General features: G+C 47.6%; 1 protein-coding gene across 3 annotated transcripts in view; it reads left to right on the top strand.

Moving 5' to 3' along the window:
• The window catches only part of LOC146857927 (ras-related protein Rab-5B-like), a 210,768-nt gene that overhangs the window by 167,271 nt on the left and 16,109 nt on the right, over positions 1-27,388 (top strand). For 2 of the 3 annotated variants that reach the window (XM_085648660.1, XM_085648662.1), the window contains exons 4-5: positions 15,532-15,654; positions 25,392-25,485. In XM_085648660.1, the coding sequence (XP_085504786.1) occupies positions 15,532-15,654; positions 25,392-25,485 (217 nt within the window). The remainder of the gene's footprint in view (positions 1-15,531; positions 15,655-25,391; positions 25,486-27,388) is intronic. The other variant, XM_085648661.1, reaches the window with a different exon arrangement.

The raw sequence follows: 27,388 nt of genomic DNA, 5'->3' as shown, positions 1-27,388 counted from the left end.
CAAAGAGCCAAGCCTCTCCGACGCATACAACAGTGACGCCCGGGTCAAACGGTCCTTCCATCCCATAGCTGCATTAGCCGCGTGCCATACTCGCACCATGACACGCGTGGGTCCCGTCAAGCGGGAATCGGGCACGCTAGAGTAGAGCGCTCGATTGTAGTCGCCACCGGGCAGGAGCATTTTGTCCATTTCAAATGCCGGGTTTAGGGCGGGCCCATAGAAGCCGTGATTAATTGCAGCTAATTGGGAGGCCCAGTAATACCGCTTAATATCTGGGAGGGCAATCCCTCCGTCGTACCACGGGAGCGTCAATTTTGCCAGGGCTATACGCGGCCGCCCGTCCCAAAACAGACGGCGCTGTAAGCTTTCCACCTCACGGAAGTATCGCGCCGGGACCAAGTCCATAGTGTTCTGGAGAGCGTACAAAAAGCGCGGCAATGACATCATCTTGAACAATGCCGCCCGGCCGAGCGGCGAGAGCGGCAAGCGCCGCCAGCGCGCGACGTCCTCCTTCAAGCGCTGGAGGGGGGGAAGCAAGTTGCGCTCGTAGCGGGCCACCGGGTCCAGCGTAATATAGACCCCCAGGTATCGAAATCCCTGCGAGGCAATCTGGATCGGACAGCCCCGAGGGAGGACAGGAGCCTCCCCGGAAAGCACATAGACACAGGATTTAGCCCAGTTGATAACAAGGCCTGAATTACGGCCAAAGGAGCCCAGAACATCGACCAGGACAATCAGTGATTTGCGCGGGGAGGCTAAGTACTAAAGGATATCGTCAGCGTAGAGGGACACGCGGTCCTCATACTCGGGGGTCCAACGGAGACCTCGGATAGAAGGGTGCCACCGCAGCCACTCCGCCAGGGGTTCCAGGGCCAATGCAAAAAGGAGCGGCGACAGGGGACAACCCTGTCGCGTGCCCCGTCCCAGCACGAATGGGGCCGAGACTCGACCATTCACCACCACCTGTGCCAATGGGTCCGAGTACAACAATTTGACCCAACTGATGAATCCCGGGCCAAATCCAAATTTCGCCAACATCGCCCAGATGTAGGGCCATTCGAGCGTGTCGAACGCCATGGTGGCGTCCAGGGACGCCAAGATGGCCGGCTCCCGCACGAACGGAACACGCGCGAGCACCCCGTGCAAGCGCCGCAGATTAAGGGCCGTATTGCGATGGGGAATGAAGCCGGACTGGTCTTGGTGGACCAAATCGCCCACCACGCCGACCAGCCGGTTAGCGAGCACCTTGGCGAGGATTTTAGGCTCCGCGTTTAAGAGCGAGATAGGCCGGTAGGATGTAACCCGGTCCCGCGGTCTGCCCTCCTTGTGGATAACCACGATGGTAGCCAGACGCTGGTCCGGCGGGAGGGAGCCCCGCGAGTGAGCCGCAAGGAACATAGCGCGGAGGTGGGGTGCCAGTACGTCCGGTCGCAATTTATACAACTCGATAGGGATGCCGTTCGGGCCCATGGCCTTGCCAGAAGCGACCGAGCGGATGGCGAGGGCAATTTCGTCCGAGGTGGGGGCGGCATCCATCAACTCCCTGTCCTCCATTGAGAGGGAGGGCAGCGCGATGTCACGCAGCAGGGCATGGGAATCCTCCTCCGGGCAGGGAGAAACCGGGGAATATACCTCGCGGAAATAATCCGCGAAGCAAGAGACAATGCCTTCCGGCTCAGTGACACGTACACCATCCATTCTTTCAATCAGCGGGACCACACGACTAGGTCTCTCCTTCTTATCCAACCACGCAATCAACTTACCAGCCTTATCGCCCACATCATACAATCGCCCCTGTTGCTCTCTGCTGAGGCCCCTGGCCGCCTCCGTGACGAGGGACCTATAGGCCGCCTGCTTAAGGTGTAGAACGTGCAGCGCAGCGTCAGTCACCCCACTCCCCAGATCACCCTCCAGTTCAGTGATTTCGGCCTCCACCCGGGTCACCTCCTCCTGTGCGCGCCTCCGGGCATGGGAAATAAAGGAGAGGGCCTCCCCTCTAAGCACAGTCTTGAAAGCCTCCCACAGGGAAATGGCAGACGGGACAGACCCCACATTCTCCTCAAAATACCGTTGCAAGGATTTAATCAAATCAGCACGAATAGTGGGGTCGCGCAGGTACCAGGCATTGATTGGAGCTACCCTGCCCTCCCCCCTCGGGAAGACATCAAAGTGCAACAGGAGTGGGGAATGATCTGAAATACCCCGCGCCAGATGGCGCACCTCCCCCACTCTCCCGGCATAGGCCGCAGGGACAAGGACATAGTCAAGCCGCGAAAGGCTACCATGGGCCCCCGAATGGAAGGTGTACTGCAGCTGAGCGGGATGCTTTAGACGCCAACAGTCCACCAATCCCAGCGTGTCCAAAAGGCCAGACAGCCACGCTTGTGCCCGGGGGAGGTCCCTAGGGGGATAGCGATCCAGAGTCCCAGAAGCCACCGCATTGAAGTCCCCCCCCAACCACCAGAAGCCCCCCCGGAAGGTCAAGCAGGAGGCGTCCCAGGTCCGCAAAGGTGGTGGACTGTAACCCCGGTGGGACGTACACTGAGACAAAGACGACTACCTTGCCCTCCATTCTCCCCACCAAGACAGTGTAGCGTCCCCTCTCATCATGGCGCACCTCGTCTATTTCTAGCGGGAGCGAGGTCTTGACCATAATGCCCACCCCTCGTGAGCCCGATGTGAAGCCCGAGTGGGCCACCAAACGATAACCACGTCGGTTCATGGCACAATAGGAGTTGCCAATGAGGTGTGTCTCCTGCAAAAAGACCACATCAGGCGAAATCCGTTTCAGATATTGCAGGACCACACCCCGCTTAATCCTATCACCCAGTCCGTTAACGTTCCAGGACAACAAAGTCAGGTCCCTACCCCCCATCACATACAGAAGCCATCATTTGTCCCCCCGAGAGCATCTCAAAAAATCCAAAACAATAAAGGGTTTGCCTTGCGGTAGAAACGAACCACACCCCACCCCAACCCACCCATCCCAACAGAACTCCCCCCACCCTGCACCCCTGCATGAGCCCGAACAGCCCCCCCAAAGTGCAGTGTGCCTGTCGCCCCATGGAAAGAAAACTAACTAGTCCCCCAGAGGAGGAGGGAGATCCCCCAAGAGACCCCACACGACCTCCACAGGAGGGGAACTTACCCTAACAGTCAATGGTGACAATAACACAGTCCAGAGCAAGGCCTACCATTAGTCCCTCAGTCCTGATCCGGCGGGCCCTCCCCACCAACCGCTCCCCCCCCACCCCCCCCCGGCCCCGATCTCCGGGCAGAGTGTCCAGCCAGTCCCCGGCCGCCTCGGGACGATCAAAAAAGTGCGTGCGGCCATCCACCTCCACCCTCAGCTTAGCCGGAAAAAGCATCGCATATTTGAGATTCAGGTCCCGTAGGCGACGTTTGACACCGAGAAAACTCAGTCGCTGCTTTTGGACCGCCGGAGTAAAGTCAGGATAGAAATTGATATCCATATTGTCAAGTCTGACCGGCCCTTGTAGCCTGGAGGTCTGCAGGATAGCGTCCCTGTCCCGAAAATTGAAAATCCGGGCGATGAGAGGCCTCGGGGGGGCTCCGGCCTTAGGCCTACCCCCGGGGACCCTGTGGGCACGTTCCACTGCAAAGAATTTACTCAGCCCCCGAGGCTGGAGATGGGTGAGGACCAAGTCCTCCACAAACAGATCCGCTGCCTCTGCCTCGCGTCTCTCCGGCACCCCGATAATGCGGACATTATTCCTCCGGGCCCGACCCTCGGAATCCTCCAGTCGACGATGCATCAGGGCGCTCGCCTGGCCTAGCCTGCGCACCTCCTGTTGGAGGGCCGCCACGTCAGATGTGAGGCCCGAGGTAGAGTGGGCCAAAGAATCGACCCGGTCATTTGTTTTGGAGAGATCGGCTCTCACGAGGCCCACGTCCACGAGGACCGAGTCGATCTTCTGCGCCAGAGTGTCAAAGCGCTGGTCCACCGAGGCCTTCATCTCGGCGATGGCGCCCATGACGTCTCGGAGGGTCAGGTCCGTGGGCAGAGCAGGAGCGTCAGTCGGGCCCGTAGGGGATCTACGCAGCGCCTCTGGTGATCCCTTCTGGAGGGTGTAGCGGTCCATATTGTTGGATTGATGGGCCGCGCCACGACGGGTCGACTTCACCTTAGCCCGGTCGCCATCTTGTTTTGTGGCCATGGTCGCGGTCCCAAATCGAGCCAATCTCCTCAAAAAGGGGGTAGACAATCCCGTTCAAGGGCTCCGGGGGGGGGCGACCACCGCTCCGCAGGACGGACCGCAGCCGGCGGGCCGGCAGGGCACCCCAACGAGGCCACACCACCGCACACCGCCTCGCGACCCTACCTCGCCTGGCAGCAAGGAGGGCGCAAAAGCGAAAGTGAAAGTGCGGGGTGCGCGAGTCGCCCAGCCTTGCCCGCCGCTGTTATTCACTTTGTCGCCGGATCGCCCCACAACTCCAGTATGGGGGGCCGGCGTGGAGAAGGCCGCAAACCTTAATCGGTGCTCCCGCCGGTGTCCGAGGTCCGAATTGAAAACGGAAAACGGGCGTCACCTCAACTCGGGTTCACAAACACAGTCCCCTCATCTAGGACAGGATTCGGTCAGGATTTATGCAGGAGGTCGCGGAGGTCCTCGGGAGCCTCGCACCTACGCGGCCATCTTGGGTGCGCGCTAGGCTCCTCCTCCCTATTTTTCAATTTTGAAGAAAGTTGGACAGTATTCTTTGAATAAGTTTGCACATTATTTTTTATTTCTCACATAGACGGCATGCATCCTGGAAAGCCATCCACTTAAATACTATCCTGAGTCTCTGACGTTGGAGCAATACCAAAAATTCATTTTTTTTTATCTTGCAAATGAAATGTCTTTAAATATTGGGACTGTTATAAAGACGCCTGGAACAGGTAGGTGAAGTTCAAGTGACTCTTTTATTACGGCCTCCACTCTGGAACCTCTAACACGTCGCTGTCAAGGCACAGCCCATGAACTCTGCCAGTCAGGATGCACTTGTCAACATTCCAAGGCAGCCTCTGGCTCAACTGTAGGAACATTCCGCTATTGGACTCAGTATTTAATTGGCATGGGAGCCCGGTCGCGCGACAGACGTGCGCAGAGGGCGCGCCACCAGCGTGCCAAAGGCAAGCCCATCTGCGGCCGGACTGCGGCCATCGCCTGTTATGCTGCTCGTTTGACCAGCGACTAGGCAATTCGATGGGCAAAGAACGATCTGTTGTCCTTCAGAGGTAAACCTTGTCCTAGGGAACACGCTATAAACCTGGCAAACGAAGCACTACCCAGTAATTGTACTGGTTGTAACCTGGTTCTTGGGAACACTATGGGGTATCTAGGCAAAAGTGACAAGGAGTGCAATAAGATGGGGCTGAGTAAGCAGGCAGACAAGATTATGGAGTGCCTAATCCATTGCAGATCTTTGGCTAAGCATGCAGAGGATATTTGGCTCATACTTGCAGAGAATGGGACGTCATGTTTTTTACAGAAACGTGGCTGAAAGAGGATGCCTTATCAGCAGTTGCTTTAGCCATTCCGCCTGGTTTCAAAATTTGTTGTGCAAACAGTGAGGGAGGAAAAAGAGGAGGTGGGGTAGCCATTATTGTAAAGGACTCCTGGCAAATCGCTTCTTCAGCGCTGCTTAATATGGATGTGATAGAAGGGCTAAACTTTTGTATTACGATTGGCCCTACAACCTCTTTTGCAGGACTTTTGATTTATAGACCCCCGGACTGCGCACAAAGTATAATTCCTGAATTCTGCAACTATATTGCCCAGAAATCTTTACTGTATTCCAACTTTACTGCGTAAGGGAATTTTAACCTACATGTGAATGACTCAAGCTGTGTTGAGGTACTTGCCTGGCTGAAGTCATTTCTCAGAAATCACTCACAGAAGGTCGCCCTGCAACCCCTTCAGTCGGAACCCAAACATCTATGGTGTGGAGTACCTCAGGAGTCCGCGTTGTCTGCTTCTTTTTAATTTATATCTGGCCCCGCTGTTCTCACTTCCAGCCAATTGGGGCTTGAAGGCGATATCATACGCCGACGATACCCCGTTGGTGTTTTCCTTTAAAGATCAGTCAGAGGACTCCTTCAAGAGTTTTAAGGGCTGTCTGAAAGACATTGCCCTATGTATGAATAACAATAAACTTAAACTCAATGCTGAGAAAACGGAAGTGTTGCTCTACGGCAAGGACTTGCCACCAGTATGGGATCTGTGGTGGCCGGCGGCAATGGGATCACTTCCCGTCCCAGCAGCCACAGCAAAAAATCTGAGAGTGAAGTGGGAGGCAGATCTTTCTTTCTTTGCCCAAATTCGGCAGGTGACAGCCTCCTGTTTCAGCAAATTGAGAAATCTGTGGGAATTTTTACATCTGCTGCCGGAGGATTGCCGCAGAGTCATAGTCCATGCCACTGTGACATCTAGGCTGGACTATGCTAACTGCCTCTATTTGGGCCTGCCAGTGTACCTAGTTAGAAGACTGCATATGGTACAGAATGGTGCTGCGAGACTGATCAGACGTATAACATTTCGTCATCATATCTCTCCACATATCAAAGAGCTCCACTGGCTGCCGGTGGTAAGAAGAATAGAGTTTAAGGCTCTGACCTTGACATTCCGGACAATTCATGGTAATTGTCCTAGTTACCTGAAACGACGGTTATGTCGCTATAAGCAAAATCATTCATTGAGGTCCAATTCTCAAAATCTGCTCGGCACTCCACGATATATGAAAGCTCGGCAGGTAGCAGATCTTTCACGGTAGGGGCTACCAAACTAGGGTACTCTTTGCCAAACAATATTCACCATATTGAATCAGAGACTATTTAGGAAAGCTGTGAAAACGGGGCTCTTTAGCTTAGGTTAGTGTTCTCAGGGTTTGCTTTTCTGGTCACCTCTGCGTACCGCCTATTGCTAGAGCGCCAGGACACCTCTGTTTGAGGTAGCTGTTTGCGCTTTATAAATGTCGGTATTATTTTTATTATTATTATTATGTTAACTGGTTACTAAATGCTATTGAATTTCATGGGGAATTAAGTTTTAAACCTTGAGACTATTTTACTGTTACCGTGGGTCTCCCACCATGACGACGGGGAAGATTCAAGCATGTGGATCTATAAAAGATAACAATACTGGAGAACCACAGTGTACAAGTAAGTAACTTGTTTTTTCTCATTGAGACATCAACAGATCTCCTGACCTTGGAGATGTTTTCTATGTAGAGGTTTGCCCAGAGGTTGGACTTGCACCAAAGCAAAAGCGTCCCATGTTTCAAAGAACAAGTATTAAGTTCTCCAAATGATACGCTCTTTAACTTATTGCTTGATTGGCTGGACTAGTTGCACTACACTGAATAAGGTTGTGACCTTGTTTGGTCCAGAAGCTTTGAAAACTTTGCACCTGGTTTGGTGGGCAGGTTACTGTGTCACACACCTGACAGATATCCTGTTTATTATAAATGCTTTATATTCCATGGCACTTCTAATATTGCGGACATAACCTGCCTTGTCTGGATTGCTGATTGCAGGTCCGGAATGCAAAGATAATTATCGTCCAGCTAAGTGTGAGGAAATAAGACTTTGAGGTTCAATTAGTAATTAGTATTTAGGGGATCTTGGTCTCCACAAATGCTTGTTCAGGAGGAATGTATGTAAGTGCATCTGCAAGAAATATATTTCAATTAACAACTTCAGTGGTGCTCCAGCTTTCAATGCTAATGAATGCCTGCCTCAGGACTCTTATCTTGTGGTTTCAGAATCTGTAGGTGAATGGAATATAAAGCTTCAGGAGTGTTTCCTGAAAGTTCCCTCACCCATATGTTTATTGCACAGGTTGGCAGAAATGTATTGATGTTCTAGGGTATGGGCCTACCTCTCTGCGCAACTGCTGCAATGTTATCATTGACCACAGGTCCGGCTTGTCTTTTGTTTACTCAAGCAATCTCAGGACTCTGTGTGACCTCCATCTGTTTTGTTACATGGATCGCAATTAGATTTTTTTGTCTTGCCTATCTTTTTAGCTCTTGCCTAGGCAGCGCTTGCGCTGTCTCTTCGAGACATGCTGTATTCAGGATGTGTGCATAAAGCTCTTTTTAATTGGCCCCTGTCCTTTGTAAATGGTGGCTTTTCATTGGTCAGTAGGCTTAGTAGTTCCTCCATAATAACGCCTTGTCTCTTGTAACCTCCCATGAGGACACCCCGGTTACATGTGTTACTCCCTAGGTTTTAATTACAGCCTCAAGGCACTATGTTCTTAAAAGGCTTCAGGCGAGACAGACACTTGGTCCTAAGCTAAGCTGGCAGTGGTTACTTCACTTACTAGAACATCTCACATTTATATGAGACCGTATACAAATTTCCCTTTATCAGCTCCACACAGAGAACAACCTAATCTGAAATTAGTGTAATAATTCTTTTGTCACATTTCAAAGCTACTAATTTTATATATGGACATAGCTATTTGAATGTACTCGTAGTACTGTCTTGCATGCACTGCATTATGGGTAGGGGGGATTTACCATATCTTCTGCAGGGTGCGGTACCATATGTGACCAAAAGAAGTCCACAGTGCTGGGGCCTTGCTCACTAGGGACCTCTAGGAGCAGCTTGCGGTACTGCAATGAGACATGCAGTGCTGGTGCCTTGCTCACTAGGGACCTCTAGGAGCAGCTTACGGTACTGCAATGAGACATGCAGTGCTGGTGCCTTGGTCACTAGGGACCTCTAGCAGCAGCTTGCAGTACTGCACCGAGACATGCAGTGCTGGTGCCTTTCTTACTAGGGACCTCTAGGAGAAGCTTGCAGTACTGCACCAAGACATTCAGTGCTGGTGCCTTGCTCACTAGGGACCTCTAGGAGCAGCTTGCGGTACTGCAATGAGACATGCAGTGCTGGTGCCTTGCTCACTAGGGACCTCTAGGAGCAGCTTACGGTACTGCAATGAGACATGCAGTGCTGGTGCCTTGGTCACTAGGGACCTCTAGCAGCAGCTTGCAGTACTGCACCGAGACATGCAGTGCTGGTGCCTTTCTTACTAGGGACCTCTAGGAGAAGCTTGCAGTACTGCACCAAGACATACAATGCTCGTGCCTTGCTCACTAGGGACCACTAGGAGCAGCATGCGGTACTGCACTGAGACATACAATGCTGGTTATATTTCAGAATGGGCCTTCGGGCTGTAATGACTTGGATTGAGCAGGGACAGCTTCTTCAAACTGTCATAAATACATGAGGTGGGTAAAGGGAAAATATGTGCAGTTCATGGACCGAGTCTGTCATTGTGGCCCTGTCTAGAGCACCATGTAACTTTTGTACACCTTATTCCACCTGTATTACTGCTGATTGTGCTTCTTCTGTGAGCCAAGAGGAATCCTGTCTCTTCCCTGCATGGACTGGTAAAAACGTCAGCTGTCTCTCTGTTGTGTTTGGAAGTTACACACTTGTAGATTTGGTTAGGAATATGGTTCTAGGGATGCTACATGGGTGATATGGGAGGCATGGACTAGGAAGAAGGATGTAGAGAGAGTGGTGCTAGCTTGGGAAACCCTAGGTTAGAGTGCATCTGCACCTGATATATGTAATTTCTAAACTTTAACTATCCATAACTGCAGCCTCTACCCTTGCTCTACTCAAACTCTTTTATCCCCCATTACCTTTGTGATAGGTCACATATCCGGTGTGATGTAGTGTTGTGGGTTTGTGGAATTCTCATATGGCATAATGGTGTAAAATTAAATGGTGTAAAGCATTGGTTTGTGAGATGTTTGCTTTCGGTAGTTAGCTGATCACTTTTTTGTGAACCAAAAACAGCTGTGTCCAGAATAACACATGATGTATTTTCGTACCTCGTGTGGTGTTATGATGATGCTATTCTGCTGTCACTGAACCAACGTGTGTATGCAATCCTACACAATGCCAATTTCTGACTTCAAACCTGACCCCTTGAAAATCTATTACTTGAGGGGTGGAGACCAGTTGTTTGGTTTGCCAAAATCGTGGAGGTTTCCTGTTGCTAAAGAGGAACTCTGTAGAGGTGGTACAGGCTTCAGGGCTCCTCAGTGGTACATTGCATAGCGGGAGTGTAGATCAGGCAGGCAGGGTCAGGCAACAGTGGGGACATGCGTGATGACGTAGGTGCTGGCACACTCTACGGTATCTGTGTGGCCACGTAAGTCAAGCCGGCAAGTTAGGCACAGGCAGTGACATGCGTATAGACGTGTGTTGCCGCGTCTTCAGTTTGCCTTGTTTCTATGTAGTGGAACCCTTTGTTGCTTATCTTGGATCCCTCCCAACACTTCAGTAATAGCCGTCTTTCCTCCCAGTGCTGCCTGAATTGAGAGAAATCAATTATTGCAGGTGGTAAGGCAGTTTTGTCCATTCCTCACTTTCTTAATTCTGAGATACATTTATAACATTCGCAGTTTAATGAATCATCGTAACCTTATGCTTATCTCTAAAGTGTATCAATCAACAATGAATACCATGACTCCACCTCCAACCTTTCTTCGGGCTCTTTGTGGAGCCGCTACATTGTGGAAGGAGTTTTTATTGGCTTTTAATGTGTTCCTCGGTGCTGTGAATGGGTATCAGTTTAGAGCAAGCAGGAAAACATTGGGGGGGGGGGAACACTGCGTAGGTGTAGAAGGTCAGCAAGCTTTTGCTTATCTCCCTTAAAATGTGCCAGCAGAAGAAGTGCTTAATGAATGTGGTGAGGCTGTTAAATGTTTAGAAAAGCAGGTTGCTACCCTGAAAGTTTAGTTTGCAGAACGTTTAACTTCTTTACCGATTGGTGGGGATAGTGCGGGTGCCTACATTGAGAGGGCTTGTGTCACAGTGGGAATTTGGTCGGTTTGCCTAACCTCTTACTTTGGACCAACTTTTGAGGTATTAAGATAAAAGAAAATCACAAGAGATTGCTCTGCTCGCTAGCAAGGAATCCTGGTCAATTTGAACATAGCTAACAGCATTCATTAATCACAGCGCTGGAAGCGTTTGAAATGTTGAACAAAAGGAGACTCCTCTGCTCTAATTTAACCATCCCTTTCAGCAGGCTGACCAGACAGTGGTGGCGACCGTGTTAACTTTGTGAACTTGGAAGAGATGTCAGATCTTATTTCACCATTGTTTGATGTTGCTTGTGTACGGGCAACGTCTTGTTCTATACGACAGTCCCCTTTTTCTCTCACTCTGCGAATACACCACCTGCCCAATTTCATTGATAAGTATTTGCTACACTTCGGATGCAGCTTCTAAGATTCTTAACTGGAAATTGAATACCTTTGAGGCCCAGGTGATTGGCATACAAGCACTTGCCGGGTCAATAGCAGCAGTAGAAAGTTCATATCTCTGCCAGGTATTATGCAATCAGTGCTTGCAATATGGAGAGAACACTACAACAGAATCTAAATCCATTATTAGTATTTACGTGGCAGAGCTATCCAGTGACAGGGAGGGATTGCCTCTTGTTTGCCATTCTACAGCTCATCTCAGTTCTATCGGGGCAATGATCCAACATTAGATGCGTTTTTATATCTGTGTGTAAGGAGGAACTTTAGTACAGGTAGCGAACTCCAAAGAAAAAGTTGAAAAAGTTAAATGTGTAGAAAGTTCTGACACGTGTTCATTTTTTCTAAGGGTTTAACAATTCCCTTGGAAGTTGCGTCTTCATCCGAATCTACTGTAAATGACCTTTCTTCTGACTTTAACACCCTTGACTGTGTTTCCCTATTGAGCAAGGGGTAAGAGGCAGCTGTCTCTTCTTTCTGCATTCCCAGGATAATTTCTTATAACATGTCAAAAGATAGCAACACTGTAAAATGTATATCTCAGGAACTACAAAGATCTAGCCCGCAAGTGTCCTACTTAATAATTGAGGTAAATCGATTATCTGCCAGTTATTTCACCAGTGCAGGTACTGATAAAGGTTGTCTAGCCTAGTCAATAAACACAACATTCTCTATTGTAAAGTTAACTGCTACTAATGCCAGCCTGACGTTATATCACTTTCTCAGTACCAATGATCATCTGTGGGCCAGAGGGTAGTGCAACCATGCTCTCGGATAATCCTAAAGTGCAGTTGGGTACGGGATTCGATACAGTGTGCTATGTTCATTAAATGTACTGGGCTTCAAACAGTAAGTGATGAGATCTGGTCTTGTGTGATGGCTGCTTTGCTTCAGTGTCACATCACATCACTCGTAATACTTCTACCATGGCATATTTCAAGATTGAAGCGTCGGTCAGAGGACCAAGAACTACATGAGCGTCTTGGTAAGCACACTATTATGTGACCTGTCCAAGTCTCAGGGTTTGATACTGCATGGCCATTGGAAAGCTACTATCTATATTTTGTCATAGGTACTTGTGTAAAAGAGTGCAACAGACTGAGTGGTAGCCTCTTAGTTTCTGTGGCCCACAGTTTAAAAGTTAAATGAGAAGAAATGGCAGCAGCCACATCCTCGAAAATTAAAATTGAATTTCGCATTTCCTCAGGGTTATATTATTTAACATTTATGTATGCCAAATAATAAATATTTTTACCAAGTACACTTATTGTTGATTTATTTTCTTCATGCTTTATGACTGAGATTTAACGAAAGACATGTTTTCGTAATGGGAAACTTTAGTTATATACTTTCTAGCTTGTGTGGTATCTCGGGCAAGTTATCTATTAGTACAGCTAATTTGGCAGCAGAGGTACCGGCTGCTGTTCTAACTTTGTCATGATCTCTAAGCACAGGATTGTAAGTTTTAGTCTCACAGTTCCATTAATTAAACTCATTGTGTCTTGGGGCATAGTGCTGTGTTAAACTAGTCATTTGTCAAGTTACATACCTTTAGGATCATTTGAGAACTGGCTATACCCCCAACTTGTAAGTGACCACTTTCAGCAGGGTGTCTTCTTTTCACTCCATTGTTTGGGTAAGTGAACTGACAGTATTCTATTGTGTTTACTCTTGGAAGCAGACTAAAAGGATTCGCTGTTCACAACAATCTAAAACAACATTTCTTTATATTTCCAGAGTTTATCAATCTGTATGGTGAGTTTATTGAGGCACATTGTGGAGTCATAATGTGCTCTATTTGGAAGCAAAGGATCCTTTGCATGGTAAAGCTCTGCTCTTTTCATCCATACGTAAATCATGATGTGACAAGTTCAAAATAATATGCCAAACCTGGTTCACTGTGTTATTACGTACAATTAACTTATTAATCACACAATAAAATACCTTTTAATACTGTGTTAGGCCCAGTAAAGTGCACTACGCGTGCCCAGGGTCTGTAAATGAAATGCTACTAGTGGGCCTGTAGCACTGATTGTGCCACTCACTTAAGTAGCCCTTTAAACATGTCTCGTGCCTGCCGCTGCAGAGCCTGTGTGTGCAATTTAAACTGTCATGTCAACCTGGCAAGTTCATCTAATTGCCAGCATCAAACCTTCCTTTTTATTACATATAGGTCACTCCTGCGTGCAATGTATTTAAAAAGTAAGGCCTATCTCCCGATGGATACAATTGAGATTGCCATATTGCATTTTATAAGTGTAACTCTCAAATGAAAAAAGATGAGACCCCCATTTCTGAAAATGCAACTTTTAGTAAGTTGCCATTTTCTTACCGTATACTGACTACACGCCTGGGGTGGGTGACAGCTGACTTACTGCATTCCTTCTAGACAGCCACACACAAAGGAAGTGTAGGTGTGACTGAGTGGCCATCTATATGCTATTGGGTCATCCTGAGAAGGATGGGAGTAAGGAGCTGACACTTCTACCTAAAAGGGCTGTGTCCTGTCCCTACAGAAAGGTTGCACATGCCCCTGTAGTGAGTCTGGAGCCAGGACAGGGAAGAAAGGGACTTTCTGCACTTCAAAGCATCTCTTTGAAGTCCCCCCTCTACTTCAAAAGACCAACTGGGTATACGTGCTGTACCTCTGGTACCACCAAATCAAAACACTTCTGGGCCTGAGGACATTTTACCAGAAAGGAGGACTGGTGTGCTCATGGGAGACTGCCACTTTGCTGAACTGCTTTGCTGTGTTAGCCTGCTGCCTCTTGCCTGGGAGTGAGAAGAACTGGACCTGCAGCTCTATATCCCAGAACCAAAGTGTCTCCAAGGGCTTGTTGGATTGCCTCCTGTTTTCTGGAATCTCAGGGATATTAAAGACTTCTCTCTTCAGCCTGCAACGAGCACCTGGACGCTGTCTGCTGTGAGTCCAGCTCTGCCAAGTGGTGCAAATCTAGTCCTAGGCCCTTGGAAGGGAGTACCATGAGCTGCAACCAATAAAATGCATGCATCGACGACGTTGCACAAATCAGAACTGGTGCATTTCCCTTGATACAGACGCATCTCCACTGTTTCATGAAGCGCGGACATCGCATCAACGACTGCACAACACATCGTCTCCGGTTTCCTACGCATCTACGACATCTGTGCCAACACATCGCTTTGTGCTGCTTGCATCGCCCACAACCCTGCAGTCCGATGACTACGCATCGCCCTATGTTCGTCTCATCTTGACTCTCAATGCATCTTCAACTTTGCAAAGCTCTGAATCAACATATCACCTACATCTGCGGAATCGACAGCGACACATCGCCTCCTTTGCTTCACTCATCGCCTCGACGTCGACGCATCCAAGGTACTGTTCAGCGGACCAAGACTGGTCCCTGTGTCCGACCTGCACTCCATCGTGGGCGACCTGAACGTTTGGATTTGCCCCGATCAAGCATGACCACATAATCCTGTTTGGCTCTATTTGTTTCTAACCGCTACAAAAGCATTTGTCCTTAAATTTGTTTTATCTTGAATACTACTTATGGGATTTTTATTGTTTTGATGTTGTTTTACTCATAAAAATATTCTCTGTTTTTCTCAACTGGTGTAGTCTTTTTGTGGTGTTTTCACTGTGTTGCTGTTTGAAGTGTTGCACAAATACTTTACACATTGCCTCTCCAGTTAAGCCTGGCTGCTCTGCTCCAAGCTGCCAGAGGGTGAGCACAGTTTAATTTATGGTGTTTATCTGACTTACTCTGAGTAGGATTATGTTTCCTGCTTGGACAGGGTGCACATCTCTGCCAACCAGAAACCCAACTGCTAACATACTGCGATTACTGTTGTTCTTCTTTTCATTTGTTATTTTCACAGCTTTTTAAACATTGTTTGGTTCTGGCTTGGTGAGGTCTATAATGGTAGGGATTTTGCATTATTTTCTGACCGTAGTTCTTTTTTTCGGGATAGTTCTTTCTAACACAAAACATTGTTCTCCTGCAAGCCATAATGCTAGCCATTGAAATTGATTATATTATTTGCAATAAGCAACAATGTCTGATGCAGGTTATGAGCGGGTTTCATGAGCATACACAACCCTTTTATTTCTGCCATGTGCCGTATTCAAGTAGATGCATATGCACATATTAAATGCCTTTGCTCTGTACTCAACAGCTAGGATGTCACAGCCTGCTTAACTTCATTGGATGGACTACCTTAGAGATAATGTCTGCTTTTGGTTTATTTCTGCAGGAGACCTTTGACAGAGCTAAGGCTTGGGTGAAAGAACTCCAAAGACAAGCCAGCCCAAACATCGTGATTGCTCTTGCTGGAAATAAAATTGATCTGGCAGAGAAGAGAATGGTGGAGTATGAAGTATGTTACAAGTTTTTGTGTGTCTCTGTGGAAGTGACTTCATTTGTGCCACATATAACATAAATTGATTCACTTTTGATGATTTAGTCATTGAATCTGGTGCTCAAGAAAAGCATTGGATTGAGAGCTCAGGGACCTGAAGTTCACAGTATTAGTACAGGAACTTCACTGTTTGCCAAGCAGAGTTCGGAATCCATGCCTGTTTACTTCATGGTCTGTTTCAGACAACAGTAATGGGACTACCACTCTTTTGCTCGTTGTTAGGTGCCTTTGTTGTAACTAGCACAGGAGGGCTACATAACAATGCAAAGCAGATGACCGAGCAGGCGGCAGTGAGCTGTGTTGTCTGGGGGAGACTGAAGGGTGAGACCAACTAACATTTGGCGTTTGTGCAAATTGCATGAGGTAGAGCACAACCTTATATATAGATTTCTGATGGATACATCCAACTGCAGATTCCTCACCTTTTGAATTTCGTAGGTTTCTGTCCTGGTCCGGAAACTCTTCAGTAGCTCTCCCATGCCAGTAGGGGACGCCAGCTCCACCTCAGCACCATACGTGACACCTTGTGACATCACTAGAGCCATAAACACCCCCATCATCGTTATGACTTCAGTTCCCTTTTCCTGTGCCATCACCACCGTCCAGAGCTCTCCATATCTCCTCATGAGTGCTGAAGTTGTTACCATATTTCTTCAAAAACCTCAGTTAGGTGCAGATTTCTATCAAAATGTCTCTGCCTAAGTGGTCAGGATGCAAGCATTGTTGGGACTGTGATGGTCATATGCCTTTTCTTGACCCCTTCGACATCGGCCTGTGGAGCCTACGACCATGACAACAACGCCTGTGCGTCATGATGCACCCCAAAGCGCTGAACGTGGTCATCTATCACACAGTAATCGGTAGGGCTGTAGACATGTAACACCTGCTGCTCCCATCCACGGAGGTAAAAATCCAGCATCCTCACTGATGTCCTGCACTCCATAACCCACACAGCAGAACCCTTACTCCCATTTAATGAGGCTCTGACAGAGTCTGCGCTTGCCATTTGGGAGAAACCAACAACTTCTGCTGCTGCCTCAAGACTGATTGCCGGGCGATATAATCCAGCTCCAGGAGATTTGAGCTTATCAGCTCACCCATCCCTAGAGAGCCTATTGGTACAGGCCTTTAGTTCCTCTAAACTGCTACTGGGCTCGTTTCTCTCTACACCAGCAAACAGGGAATCAAAGAAGCTTGAACAGTTTGCCAAGAAAATGTTTTCGGCAGTGAGTATCTATTAATGCCACCTGCCTTCTTGGCAGAAATGTGCTTGCTCTGTTAGATTCCACACTGGCAGGCATCCCCTTTCTTTCAGATAACCTTGCGAACACATTTCACAGAGCTGTTTGGAGATGGTCAAGCTGTCGCAATGCAGTTGCTAGAGTCTGGCCTGGACACTGCGGATTTAGTGGCAAGTGGGTCGTGACATCCATCCCCCTATGTTCATCAAGCAGAGTTAAGATATTCAAGATTGTCACATGATCTATGTTGTGTGGACAGCAACCTTATACAAGAAAAGCTGTTTCACCCTCTCCCTCCGCTGAACACACATACAGACCACCTTAATCGACCTCCCGTTCGATGGATCTCAGCTCTTCTGTGCCAAAGCCGACTTTGCACTGAAGAGATTAAAGGGCAGTGAAGCCAATACCAGTTCCCTTGGTCTCCAGATGCTACCCAGAGACTACCGTCAGTTTCCAAAGTTTTGTGGCTTCAGCAGCGGTTTTTAATTTGAAGACTGTCAACAGTTTGCAGCTCAACAGCAGCAGTAACAGGATAACCCAACTCTACAAGCAATATAGAGGAACAGACAAGGGCCGGTCACAAGCTATCCAGCTTCTTTCTTCCTCCTTCCCAGCCACCGCAAAGAAGCAGCCCTAGTTCCACCTAACCAAATCTGTTCAGCCCTTTAGAGGATGGATATCCTCCATTCTACAAGCTTGGAGGGCCATAATCTCAAATCTTTTGGTCATGCAAATTGTGGGGAGGGTGTATGCCCTACCCTTCCATCAAATAGCAGCTCCCTCACCCATTTCCAGATATGCTCACGGCACCTCACTACAGAGGCAGAGTGAAGTTGGTTCCAGGGCATGAACAGGGTGAGGGGTGTTACTCTCGGTACTTCCTGGTCCCCAAAAAGGATATTGTACACTACCTGATCCTGGACCTCAGAATTCTGAACTGTTTTTTCAAAAATGAAACGTTCAAAATGCTGTTCCTGCTTGACTGAATGATGTCTGCCAACCTGCAGGATACCCATTTCCACATCCTGATCCTGCAGTCACACAGGAAGTTTATTTGGTTCACAGTCCGGTCCAACCACTACCAGTTTGTGGTCCTTCCATTTGGCATCACTTTCGCCCCACCAGCCCATCCCTAGTCTTGGCAAAGTTGATGGCAGTGGTTTTCTTTAATCTCCGACAGGCAGAAATCTCCAGTGTTCCTTTACCTGACCCACTGGCTCATCAAAGCCAGCTCTCCAGAGATGGGGCCTCACCACTTGCAGGTGACAAGCATGCTGTTGTTCGACCTGGGCTTTTGGTCAACAAGCCAAAATCTCACCTGGTACCCTCTCAGCGCATCCTGTTCGTGGGGCAGTACTAGACACCATATTGAGTTGAACCTTTCCTTCTCCCTGGTGGGGGTTCAAGATTTTCAGGCAATGATTCTGATGTTTCAGAGTGAATCGATCCTTCCAGTCCTGACTGTCTTACACCTGCTCGGTCTGCTACCCTCCTGCATTCTGTTGGTCACTTGTGTGCGCTGGCTCTTGAGGGCCCTCTGTGGTGCCTCCAGAGGCAGTGGGTCCAACTCACGGGAGATCCCCGAAGCTGTATCAAAAGCTCCAACAGCTGTAGATCTATGTTAGAAGGGCGCTCTCCGGGGAGTCAGATGGTGTCGGACTGGCCGCCCCGAGAGCCACCGTTCCGTAGGAAAGTAGCCGAGCGCCGCTGAGAAGCCTCCTGGGCGAGGTCCTTCTCCTATGATCGTACCAGCCAAGCAACCCCACCACTACAGAGGGACACAACAAGGGTATCAATTCTCACAAGTCTTTATCGGTATTAAAAGGCAGGTTTCGGTGGCAATATTTACAGGCGGATCGAAGGATCCCAAAGAGTCTCAGGGTCTTTCAGGGACGGGGTAGCGGGACAGTCTCAGTACCAGCCTGGTACGGGAACACCCTGCGCCCAGCTCTCAATCCTCGAGCTGGGGGGGTTTCCGGGAGCCGGGACGTCGTTCGCAGGGCTCGGAGGGTTGCCTCGGTGAGGTCGAGCCGCGACGAGGTCAGCAGGGCTCCGATGGTTACTTCTGCGAGGTCGAGCCGCGACGAGGTCAGCAGGGCTCCGATCGTTACTTCCGCGAGGTCTAGCCGCGACGAGGTCAGCAGGGCTCCAATGTTTCGTGAGGGTCTTCTTCTCAGAAAGGGGGAGCCGCGACGTAGTCAGCAGGGCTCGAGTTCCAAGTTCCAGGCAATGAGTCTCTCTCCGTAGTGTCAGCCGCGATTCGATCAGCAGGGCTCTCGACTCCAGGATACAACTGCCGTCCTGGTTTTGGGCTTGCCCACAGATATAGGGCTGGAGCCCTTTGTTGTCCGGACCCTCGCGCCTGGGGGAGTCGGAGGGGCCGGGATGAGAGAGTCCAGACACCCAGCGGGGGGGGGGGGGGGGAAGCCAGCGCCTAGGGAGGCCGGAGGGCGATCCGAGCCAGGCGTCGGGTGACGGCTGGAGGCCCCATCGAAACTCTCCTCCTCCGGGATCTGTGGAGTGGTCGGATCTTGGCGCCTTGATGTCGGGGCTTCGCTGGGACGGAGGCCGGGGCGGGCCGCGTCGCGAAGGCTGGTGCGGGTAGCGGGGTACAATCCGGGGGGACCCCGAAGGGTTGGGGCTGCCCCCGTCGGGTCGGGTAGGAGGGTTCGGGACCACGCCACGAGGCCGGGTGCAACAATCTACATTGCTAAAGTGTGGACAGCAAACTCACACAAGGAAGGCTGTTTCATCCTCTCCCTCCACTAAAAACCTAAAAACACTGATCACGGATACCTCCATGCTAGGGTGATTTACCATCTGGAGGAACTGGAGATCAGAGGCCACTGGTTTCCAGAATGAGGCACATCAGTCTATTAGAATTGTGGGCAATACGTTTGCCACTCCAGGGCTTCTTTTCTTTCATTCATGGTCAGTCAGGCTGGATCTTAACACACAACATGTCCGCGATATGGTCCATCACCACACTTGGAGTGGAGTTGCGTATTCTCTCCCGAGAAGCTCTTCGGCTCTGGTCCTGAGCTCCAGTCTATCAGATCTGCTTGGTAGAAAATGAATAGACATTCTCAGCTGGTGTCATCTTGTCAACCATGAATGGTGACTTCATCCAGAGGTAGTCCACAACAGTTTTCAGCTGCGGTGGACTCTTCAGTTAGACCTCTTTGTCATTCACAGGAATGCTCACTGTCCAAAATTCTGTGCCTTCTAGTATCAAATGAAGGGAACATTGGGAGACTCATTTAGCTTAGGATGGAATTTTTTGCTTCTCTATGCATTTCCTACTATACCCTTGATGTTTTGCATTTTGAGGGAAATTTGTCTCCCACTGGGCCCAAGTAATCCTAATTGCCCTGGACTAGCCATGAAGGGGGTGGTATGCAGATGGATATTCACATATCCCTGTGCCCTCCACTCCTTCTGCCTCCAAGGTTAGATCTCCTCTCACAGTCTCAGGGGCAGGTTTTAACCATGCCTCTAATGCCTTCATTTGCATGCATGGGGCAACCTGAGTTAATTTTCCCTGCCTCCTGAGGTGGTGGATGTTATGTTATGTTCACAAAGACAATCTACCTAATCAGACTCATCAGGCAGATGGAGCAAATTTGTCACATGGTGTTCTGTTAACTCCATAGAACCTCTTCAGGTCTGTTCATCTGACATTTTTACATGTTGCCGTTTTGCTGGCCTGACAGCTGAGCTGTGAGCCACTATTAAAGGTTATATATCAGTTTTGTCAGTCTTTTTATTTTTGCCTGATCAGCCGTACCTCTCTAAGTCACTCAGTTCTCAAATGTTTAAACAGGCTCTCTAAAGGTTTCCCCCTACTCCATTTGTTGACCCAATCTGACCGCAACCTTATTCTCACACGTGTTCCCTGTTTGCACTGTTGCATAGTTGTCCTTCCTTTAAGGCAATTAACTGTTAAAGAAGGTCTTTCTTATAGCTATTAAATTAGCCAGAATCTTAGTGAAGTACAAGCCGGATCTGTGGAATCTCCATTCATCTCATTCTTCGCAGACGAGCTGGTACTGGGAGCCACGATTGTCTTCCTACCAAAATGAGGTTACCTCTTTCCACTTAGCCCAGCCCATTACCAATACAGCATTCTCTCTCCCTCCACATCCAACGAAGGAGAAAGAAACATGTCACCGTCTTGACCCAAAGAGAATGGTCAGCTCCTACATGGACAGGACCTGTGAATTCAGAGTAGATGACCAGCTCTTCGTCCGATACTTTGGAAAGATGACAGGCAAGGAATAAGTGCATAAGAGGACATTGTCAAGATGGATAATTATGTGCACCAAGAGCTGCAATGGCACACAAAGGAGTCACCAGAAGATGTTCGTGCCCACTCCACCAGAGCCAAGTCCTCCACTTCTGTGCTGACGAGAGGTGTGCCAGTTGCAGACATATGGAAAGCAGCAACCTGGACGTCCCTCCACACCTTTGCAAACAATTATTATTGGGCTCTGAAATGACGAGAGGACACTTTTTTTTGCTCAGATTTCTTGGTATAACTGATCATGTAACCATATGTGGGGGAGGGAACTGCTTGGGGAATCTATTCAGGTAGAAGTATACATCAAAGAAAAAGATACTTGCCTTCAGTAATGCTCTTTCTAGTGGATACTAGATCTGCCTGGAGATTCTTCACCGACTTACCCACCTTCCTGTTGCATGGCTGGTTATACTACATGTTCGCTTGATGCGCCTAAAACATACTACAGAACATTGCACCTACTTCATGAACGTTAGTGTCATCCGGTTACCTCTAAGGCGCGTTAAAAAGAATGAATAGTAACTGACGTCATCACACTGACAGGTATGCATTTTTGTCGCTATGGTGCATCATGTGGCGCCAGGGTGAATCTGGTCGCCCTGACCAGCGTGAGATACTCAAAAGGTGAGCAATCTACACATAGACATAGTTTCCACCAGAAAGAGCGTTACTGAAGGTATGTAACTTTTTCTTTTGTAAAGAGAGCACAAACTGAAAAACCTCTCCCTCCAAGATTCAGCCAGTGACCTCTAACCATCGAAAACAAGTATTAGGAAAGCCAATAGGTTTGGCTTAGGCAAGCTGGGACAGATGGTTATTACGTTTTTTGTTGGTGGGATTTGTCACAAAAATAAAAAGGAAAAAGAAAATATGCCTTCACCTAAACTTGGCTGCCTTATGCTTACAATAAATATTTTACATTTAAAAAACATTGAGATGTGCACTGTTTTACTAGAAATGTATTTAAACAACAAACCTTTCAGTTATGCCATGCATTTATTGTTATGTTTTTTTATTTGTGAAGGAGATCAGCATAAATCGCCACCTATTCAAGAACTCAAACTACGTCCACCTTTATTGTTAAAACTTTTAAAAGTAGTGTGGGTAAATAACAGTATTTACAATGAATATAAAATAATTAAATTAAAAAACACACTTTGAGCTACCTTGCAACTGAAGAGAAAATAACAAGTTTTACGCGGATTTGAACAGTGTGCATCGGCCTTGTGCAATCACTCAAGGTGAACACTGTTTGTGCGTGAAATAGGCTCAGCCGTTGCCCCGTGTTATATGCTGTGGAGGTCCGAGACAAAATGCAAGTGATCATTTAACAGACACTTGATAAAGCCAGTAGACCAAAAGCCCCTCTATGTATGTATAGTGGGTATGATTTTTTGGGGGGTAAAAACAGTATTGTGCCAAGACCGCTAAAGTTGTCTCAAAAGCCAGCCCTAAGAGTGTGCATTAGTGGAATACAAGGGGCAGTCTGGAGAATAACTCTGAAGCTTGTCCAGAGTATACCGAAAATAGGTGCTGTACACCGCTCCACCCTTGATACAGGAGATCATAAACTTGATGCACTTCTACACGTGCTTTCAATTCAAGATTGTATTAGCACTAGATATATAGTACTTTCAGTACGCTGAAGCGTATTCATTGCGTATTTGGGAGCCAGTGACGTTTGTCACAGCCTGCAGTTTTCCTTTACAAATAAATGCTGGAAAGTTCTTGCATACAACTTAAAGATGGTAAACAGGAAAATGTTCCTTCATTCACACGATCTCAAGAGAAGGGGTAGATAGATACAGAAAAAATCATACAAAATAACAAGATTCCACTAAAAAGAACACTCAAAAGTGTACAGGCAAAAATGCTGAAGACCAGCGGACTTTGTCTAACAAATGAATCTCTGTTTTGCAGTTCAGTGGCATTACTTTCCATCCTGAGCTTTACCTTGAGCAGGCAGTTTTTGAGGTGATGTTGTACCCATATGGTCATCCAGTCTCATACTAATCTGGGTACCAAGACCATATTTACAGAATGTAAAGTCTTGCGTTAGCATGAGATTGTCCAGAGGGTTCATGTAAACATTAAAATAATTGGAGAGTTAAAGGATCTGTGAAAACCTATTTGATGATGGACAGTTATTTTAATGAAAACCAACGGATGGCAATCAGTTGGGGGCAGACACTCAGGTAGCATTTAATCCTCCATAGGGCCGCTCCCATAATATCTGAATCCTGCAGCCATTGGAGGATATCACATGTAGGCGAAAATGAGCCAAGGCCGAAGCACAGCCACGACTGCCATCATCCATCGCTGCCAGTAGACACTTCTGCCCCTCGCCTTCATCGAATGCCTGCCTGATAAAAGTTGAAGACTTTCCCGCTGCTGCTCCACTGCTTTTGAAATGATTTGTGCTATAGAAATACCATATACCTACATACATACTTTCCTGTAATTGTACATTAACTCTTCCAAGATCCTAAATGGCGTAGTTAAGGCCACTCTGATCTGAAGTCTACCATTGAGTTTGACGGTTTCCGTCGGCACTTCACACTTATGCACCCGGCTTCCCCGGTGCAGGTATCCTGGTTCCCAAGGTATCCACGGGTGGGGTGGCTCTTCAACCTCTTGTCTAACACGGAATTTCTTCAGGGTTCATTGGAAAGGGTCCTTTTTCTTTAAAATTGCAATCGCGACTTACACATTGATTTGTACGGAGAACGTGGTTGTGTTCCTACAATGCATACGACCTCCGTGGGACTCCTAGATAATCACCTTGGGTGGTTCCTTGGGTCCCCGGCACTTCAACATCCTCTGACTATTGTCTTTGCTCGAGTCGTGGTTCGCTTACCACTATTTTAGTATATGGTTCGGTCACCCCCTGGGGACCACTGTGTATTCTGTGCTACTTACCTGTTTATATTGCAAAGTATTGTGTCTATTCTGTATATGTCCAGCTAGAAGATATCTGTATGTGTTAGTGAGTTTCTTCTAATAAATACATATTTTTTATAAATACACTGTGTGGTTCTTTTTCACTTACTCTATATCTATAAGATTATGTTGAGTACATGGAAGTATAAATCTGTAACATTTCTAAAATACCATTAGCCTGTATGCAATGGAAATAATGCGATAAATGAAAAAGATATGTATGTGGTGTTTTGGAAGGCTGCAAAAGAGACATTAGTATTAAAAATCAAAGTCATATTGACATTTCATACTCACCCACTGAAACATCTTTGCCCCATGTCCCAAAATCTGCCCCTCACCTTAGAAGAGGGCTGATGGAGTTAGACATGTGCACTTTCTTGACCTGAAGTCGATCCAGAATGGAGTTATTTTTATAGCCCAGTCGGCCTGCGGGTCTTAAGTTCAATGCAGTTTAACTGTGCCTTTCTACAATGTTTTACTCCCTTGTACTGAAGCAGGACTTCCGAGGAATTTCAGTACAGACCTATAAGGGTCCTCAGGAGGACATAACAGGAAGCTGTTTAATTGTAGGATGTTTCATCCAGTTGCATGTTTTCAGCAAACAGTGGTACTGGAAATGTTACCTGCAGGAACTATCTTGAGTGAGTTGGTCTATGTGGTTCACATAGAAAATTAAATCCCCCTTTGATCCTTCAGTCAGCACACAATTGTGCTTCGGCAGCTGTTTGGATGACCATAGGTGCTGGATCTATTTGGATTACATGAGGTAGTGAATCAAAATACAACCCCTTTTTAGAGCTCTCAAAACCAGGGGCGACATCAGGAAAATCAGAAATAAGTGTAGTGTTGTCTGTCCTTAGTCAAACCTAGCATGTGTCGCAATTGTACCATATACAGCGTATGTCACTCTAGTTTGCTGTACCTTGTAATTTACTTAGGCATTTAATTATTTCTGCAATAATTTCCTGATTTCTATCTGCAATTCTTAACTGAGGACATCAGAGCTGGAGGTACCTTTGCTTTATGAAGGTCTTATCCCCGTTTTTGCCTGGTATGTTCTTGTCCAATAGTCTCAATATTTAGGAAGCTGATCAATGGTGATCCCATGTAGCCTTCTTGTGTCATGCGTCACCATGCTGACCTGCTTTTGTCTCTTTTGCAATAGCCAGTGCCAGAAGAATTCATACTAAACTAAGTGACTCTTATTGCAGGATGCACAGACCTATGCGGAAGACACCGGTCTCCTCTTTATGGAGACTTCAGCCAAGACGGCCATGAATGTGAATGAGTTATTTTTAGCCATAGGTAAGTCACTGTTGTGTTTAGCACTAGGAATTGTTTTCCATTATTGGTTCAGCAATTGAAGAGCCAGCGGGGGTAACGTATGTGAAGCAATGAAGAAGGAGGGCTTTAAAGTGTGAGGAGAAAGTTACACTTGAAAATAACTTGGTCACTAGTTTTACTGCAGCTAAAACTATGGGTATAAATTATTGTGCTTTTTCTGTATGTTTAAAACAATATTTTCTCATGTTATGTTAAGGGTTTCTTGTATAGTGCCAGTGTCACGCTCAAAGGAGTATCCCAGCACTGAAGCACCTCAACAAATTTCCCATACCTATAAATAACCTATCAAAAGCAGCAGCTGAAAGAGCCATGTCTTAAAAAGTTTTTTTTTTTTTAATTTCTGGCCGGAACATATGGTCAGCAGATGTTTGTTCGAATGCCAGAAGCCAAGTAGGAGAAGCAGCGTCCTCCACTCCTAACTCAGTGCGAGGAGTTCCCAGGGCCAGGTCTGAGGATCTAAGAATCCTGCTAGAATGATAAAACTAACTCCACTGTGAGGATAGTGAGGGCCACCGACGTATAGTGCTCTATACACATGACTAAGTAACTTGAAGGCAGTCCCCTTTCGGATAGGCAGTCAGTGAAGAAAGTTTAACAGAGGCCCAGAAGCCATTCTCAGAGAACAACAACAGACCAATCTAGTTGCCACGTTCTTACTGATTTGTAAATGAGACGGAAGTCAGTCATTAATGCCTATGTACAGGACATTACTATAATCTAAGCGGCTAGTTATAAGGCCTGCAAAATGATCTTCCTACACTGAAGATAAATCTACCTAAATATCTTCATGAGAATGCGTAGGATCCCATAGCAAGACCCATAAACCGCTGAAATCTGAACTTACACACTGAGCATATTATCTGAGGATGCACAGATTTCTTGACACTTTTTTGGAAGTAGAATCAACTCCAGGTTTCTGCAGCCACCAGTCATCCAACCAAATCTAATTTACCTTGCCAGACAGGATAATCTCAGTCTTATCCCCGTTCGGTTTTAGACAATTCTTTTTCATCCAAAGTGTCAGAGATTTCATATATTCACAGAATCTAATTCTTAGGGTACTTACGGACTTACCTGAGGGTGGGTCCCAAGATTTGTCATGGGACCCGATTCAATTCAGACACTACTTCAACTTTGACCATCTGGGCACTATGGACGTCGCTGGATTTCACTCTGGGCATCAAGGCTGCAACCAGGAAGACTCCTGCTGCTCCTGATCTCTTAGCCCTGCTCATCTGCTGCAACGTCCGTGCCTGTGCTCCATACAGGATACCTTCCAAGGCCTGTGGGCATCCAAGACAACTTAAGGAATCTCCCTTGACGTGAAGCAGTCGCTTCCCTGCATCTGCAGGCACTGCAACTCTGCTGACCGGTCTGCTGATCCTAGGCTCCCACGGACTCCGAAAGGCTCAGCAACACAGGTGGTGGTTCTTCAGATCCCTCGAGGCCTGCCCTATCCACTCACCAAGTTGAAGGCCAGTATCCCTCCTCTGAGCCGCAGGAACCAAACCCCTGTGCACTGCGTCGACTTGCAGTTGCAAAGGCTTGTTGGCTTCCTTCCACCAAGATCTTCGGGCTCCAAGTAGCCCCAAGCTGCAGCATCTCCAGTGACCAAGATCTTCGTCCTCACGGCATCACTTGCACCGTGGGCCTGCAACTTTGGTGAGCTGCTAGAGTTGCTCTGCAATTCCAGTGCCTCCGGCCTGTAGGTCCTCTTGAGAGTCACCTTTCAATTGGGCTCCCCTGATTGCTCGGGGTCTTCCCTGACACCCCTGCTTCTGGTGAGTCTCTTGGACCTTGCTGGTCTCGACATTGCACATTCTTCAACTTTCTCGTTGGTTGCAGTTGCCAAGGCTTCTTGGTG

The sequence above is a fragment of the Triturus cristatus genome, chromosome 3_2 (assembly GCF_964204655.1).
Source record: "Triturus cristatus chromosome 3_2, aTriCri1.1, whole genome shotgun sequence".
NCBI classification, from domain to species: Eukaryota; Metazoa; Chordata; class Amphibia; order Caudata; family Salamandridae; genus Triturus; species Triturus cristatus.
This window is presented reverse-complemented; position numbering and strand designations above follow the sequence as displayed.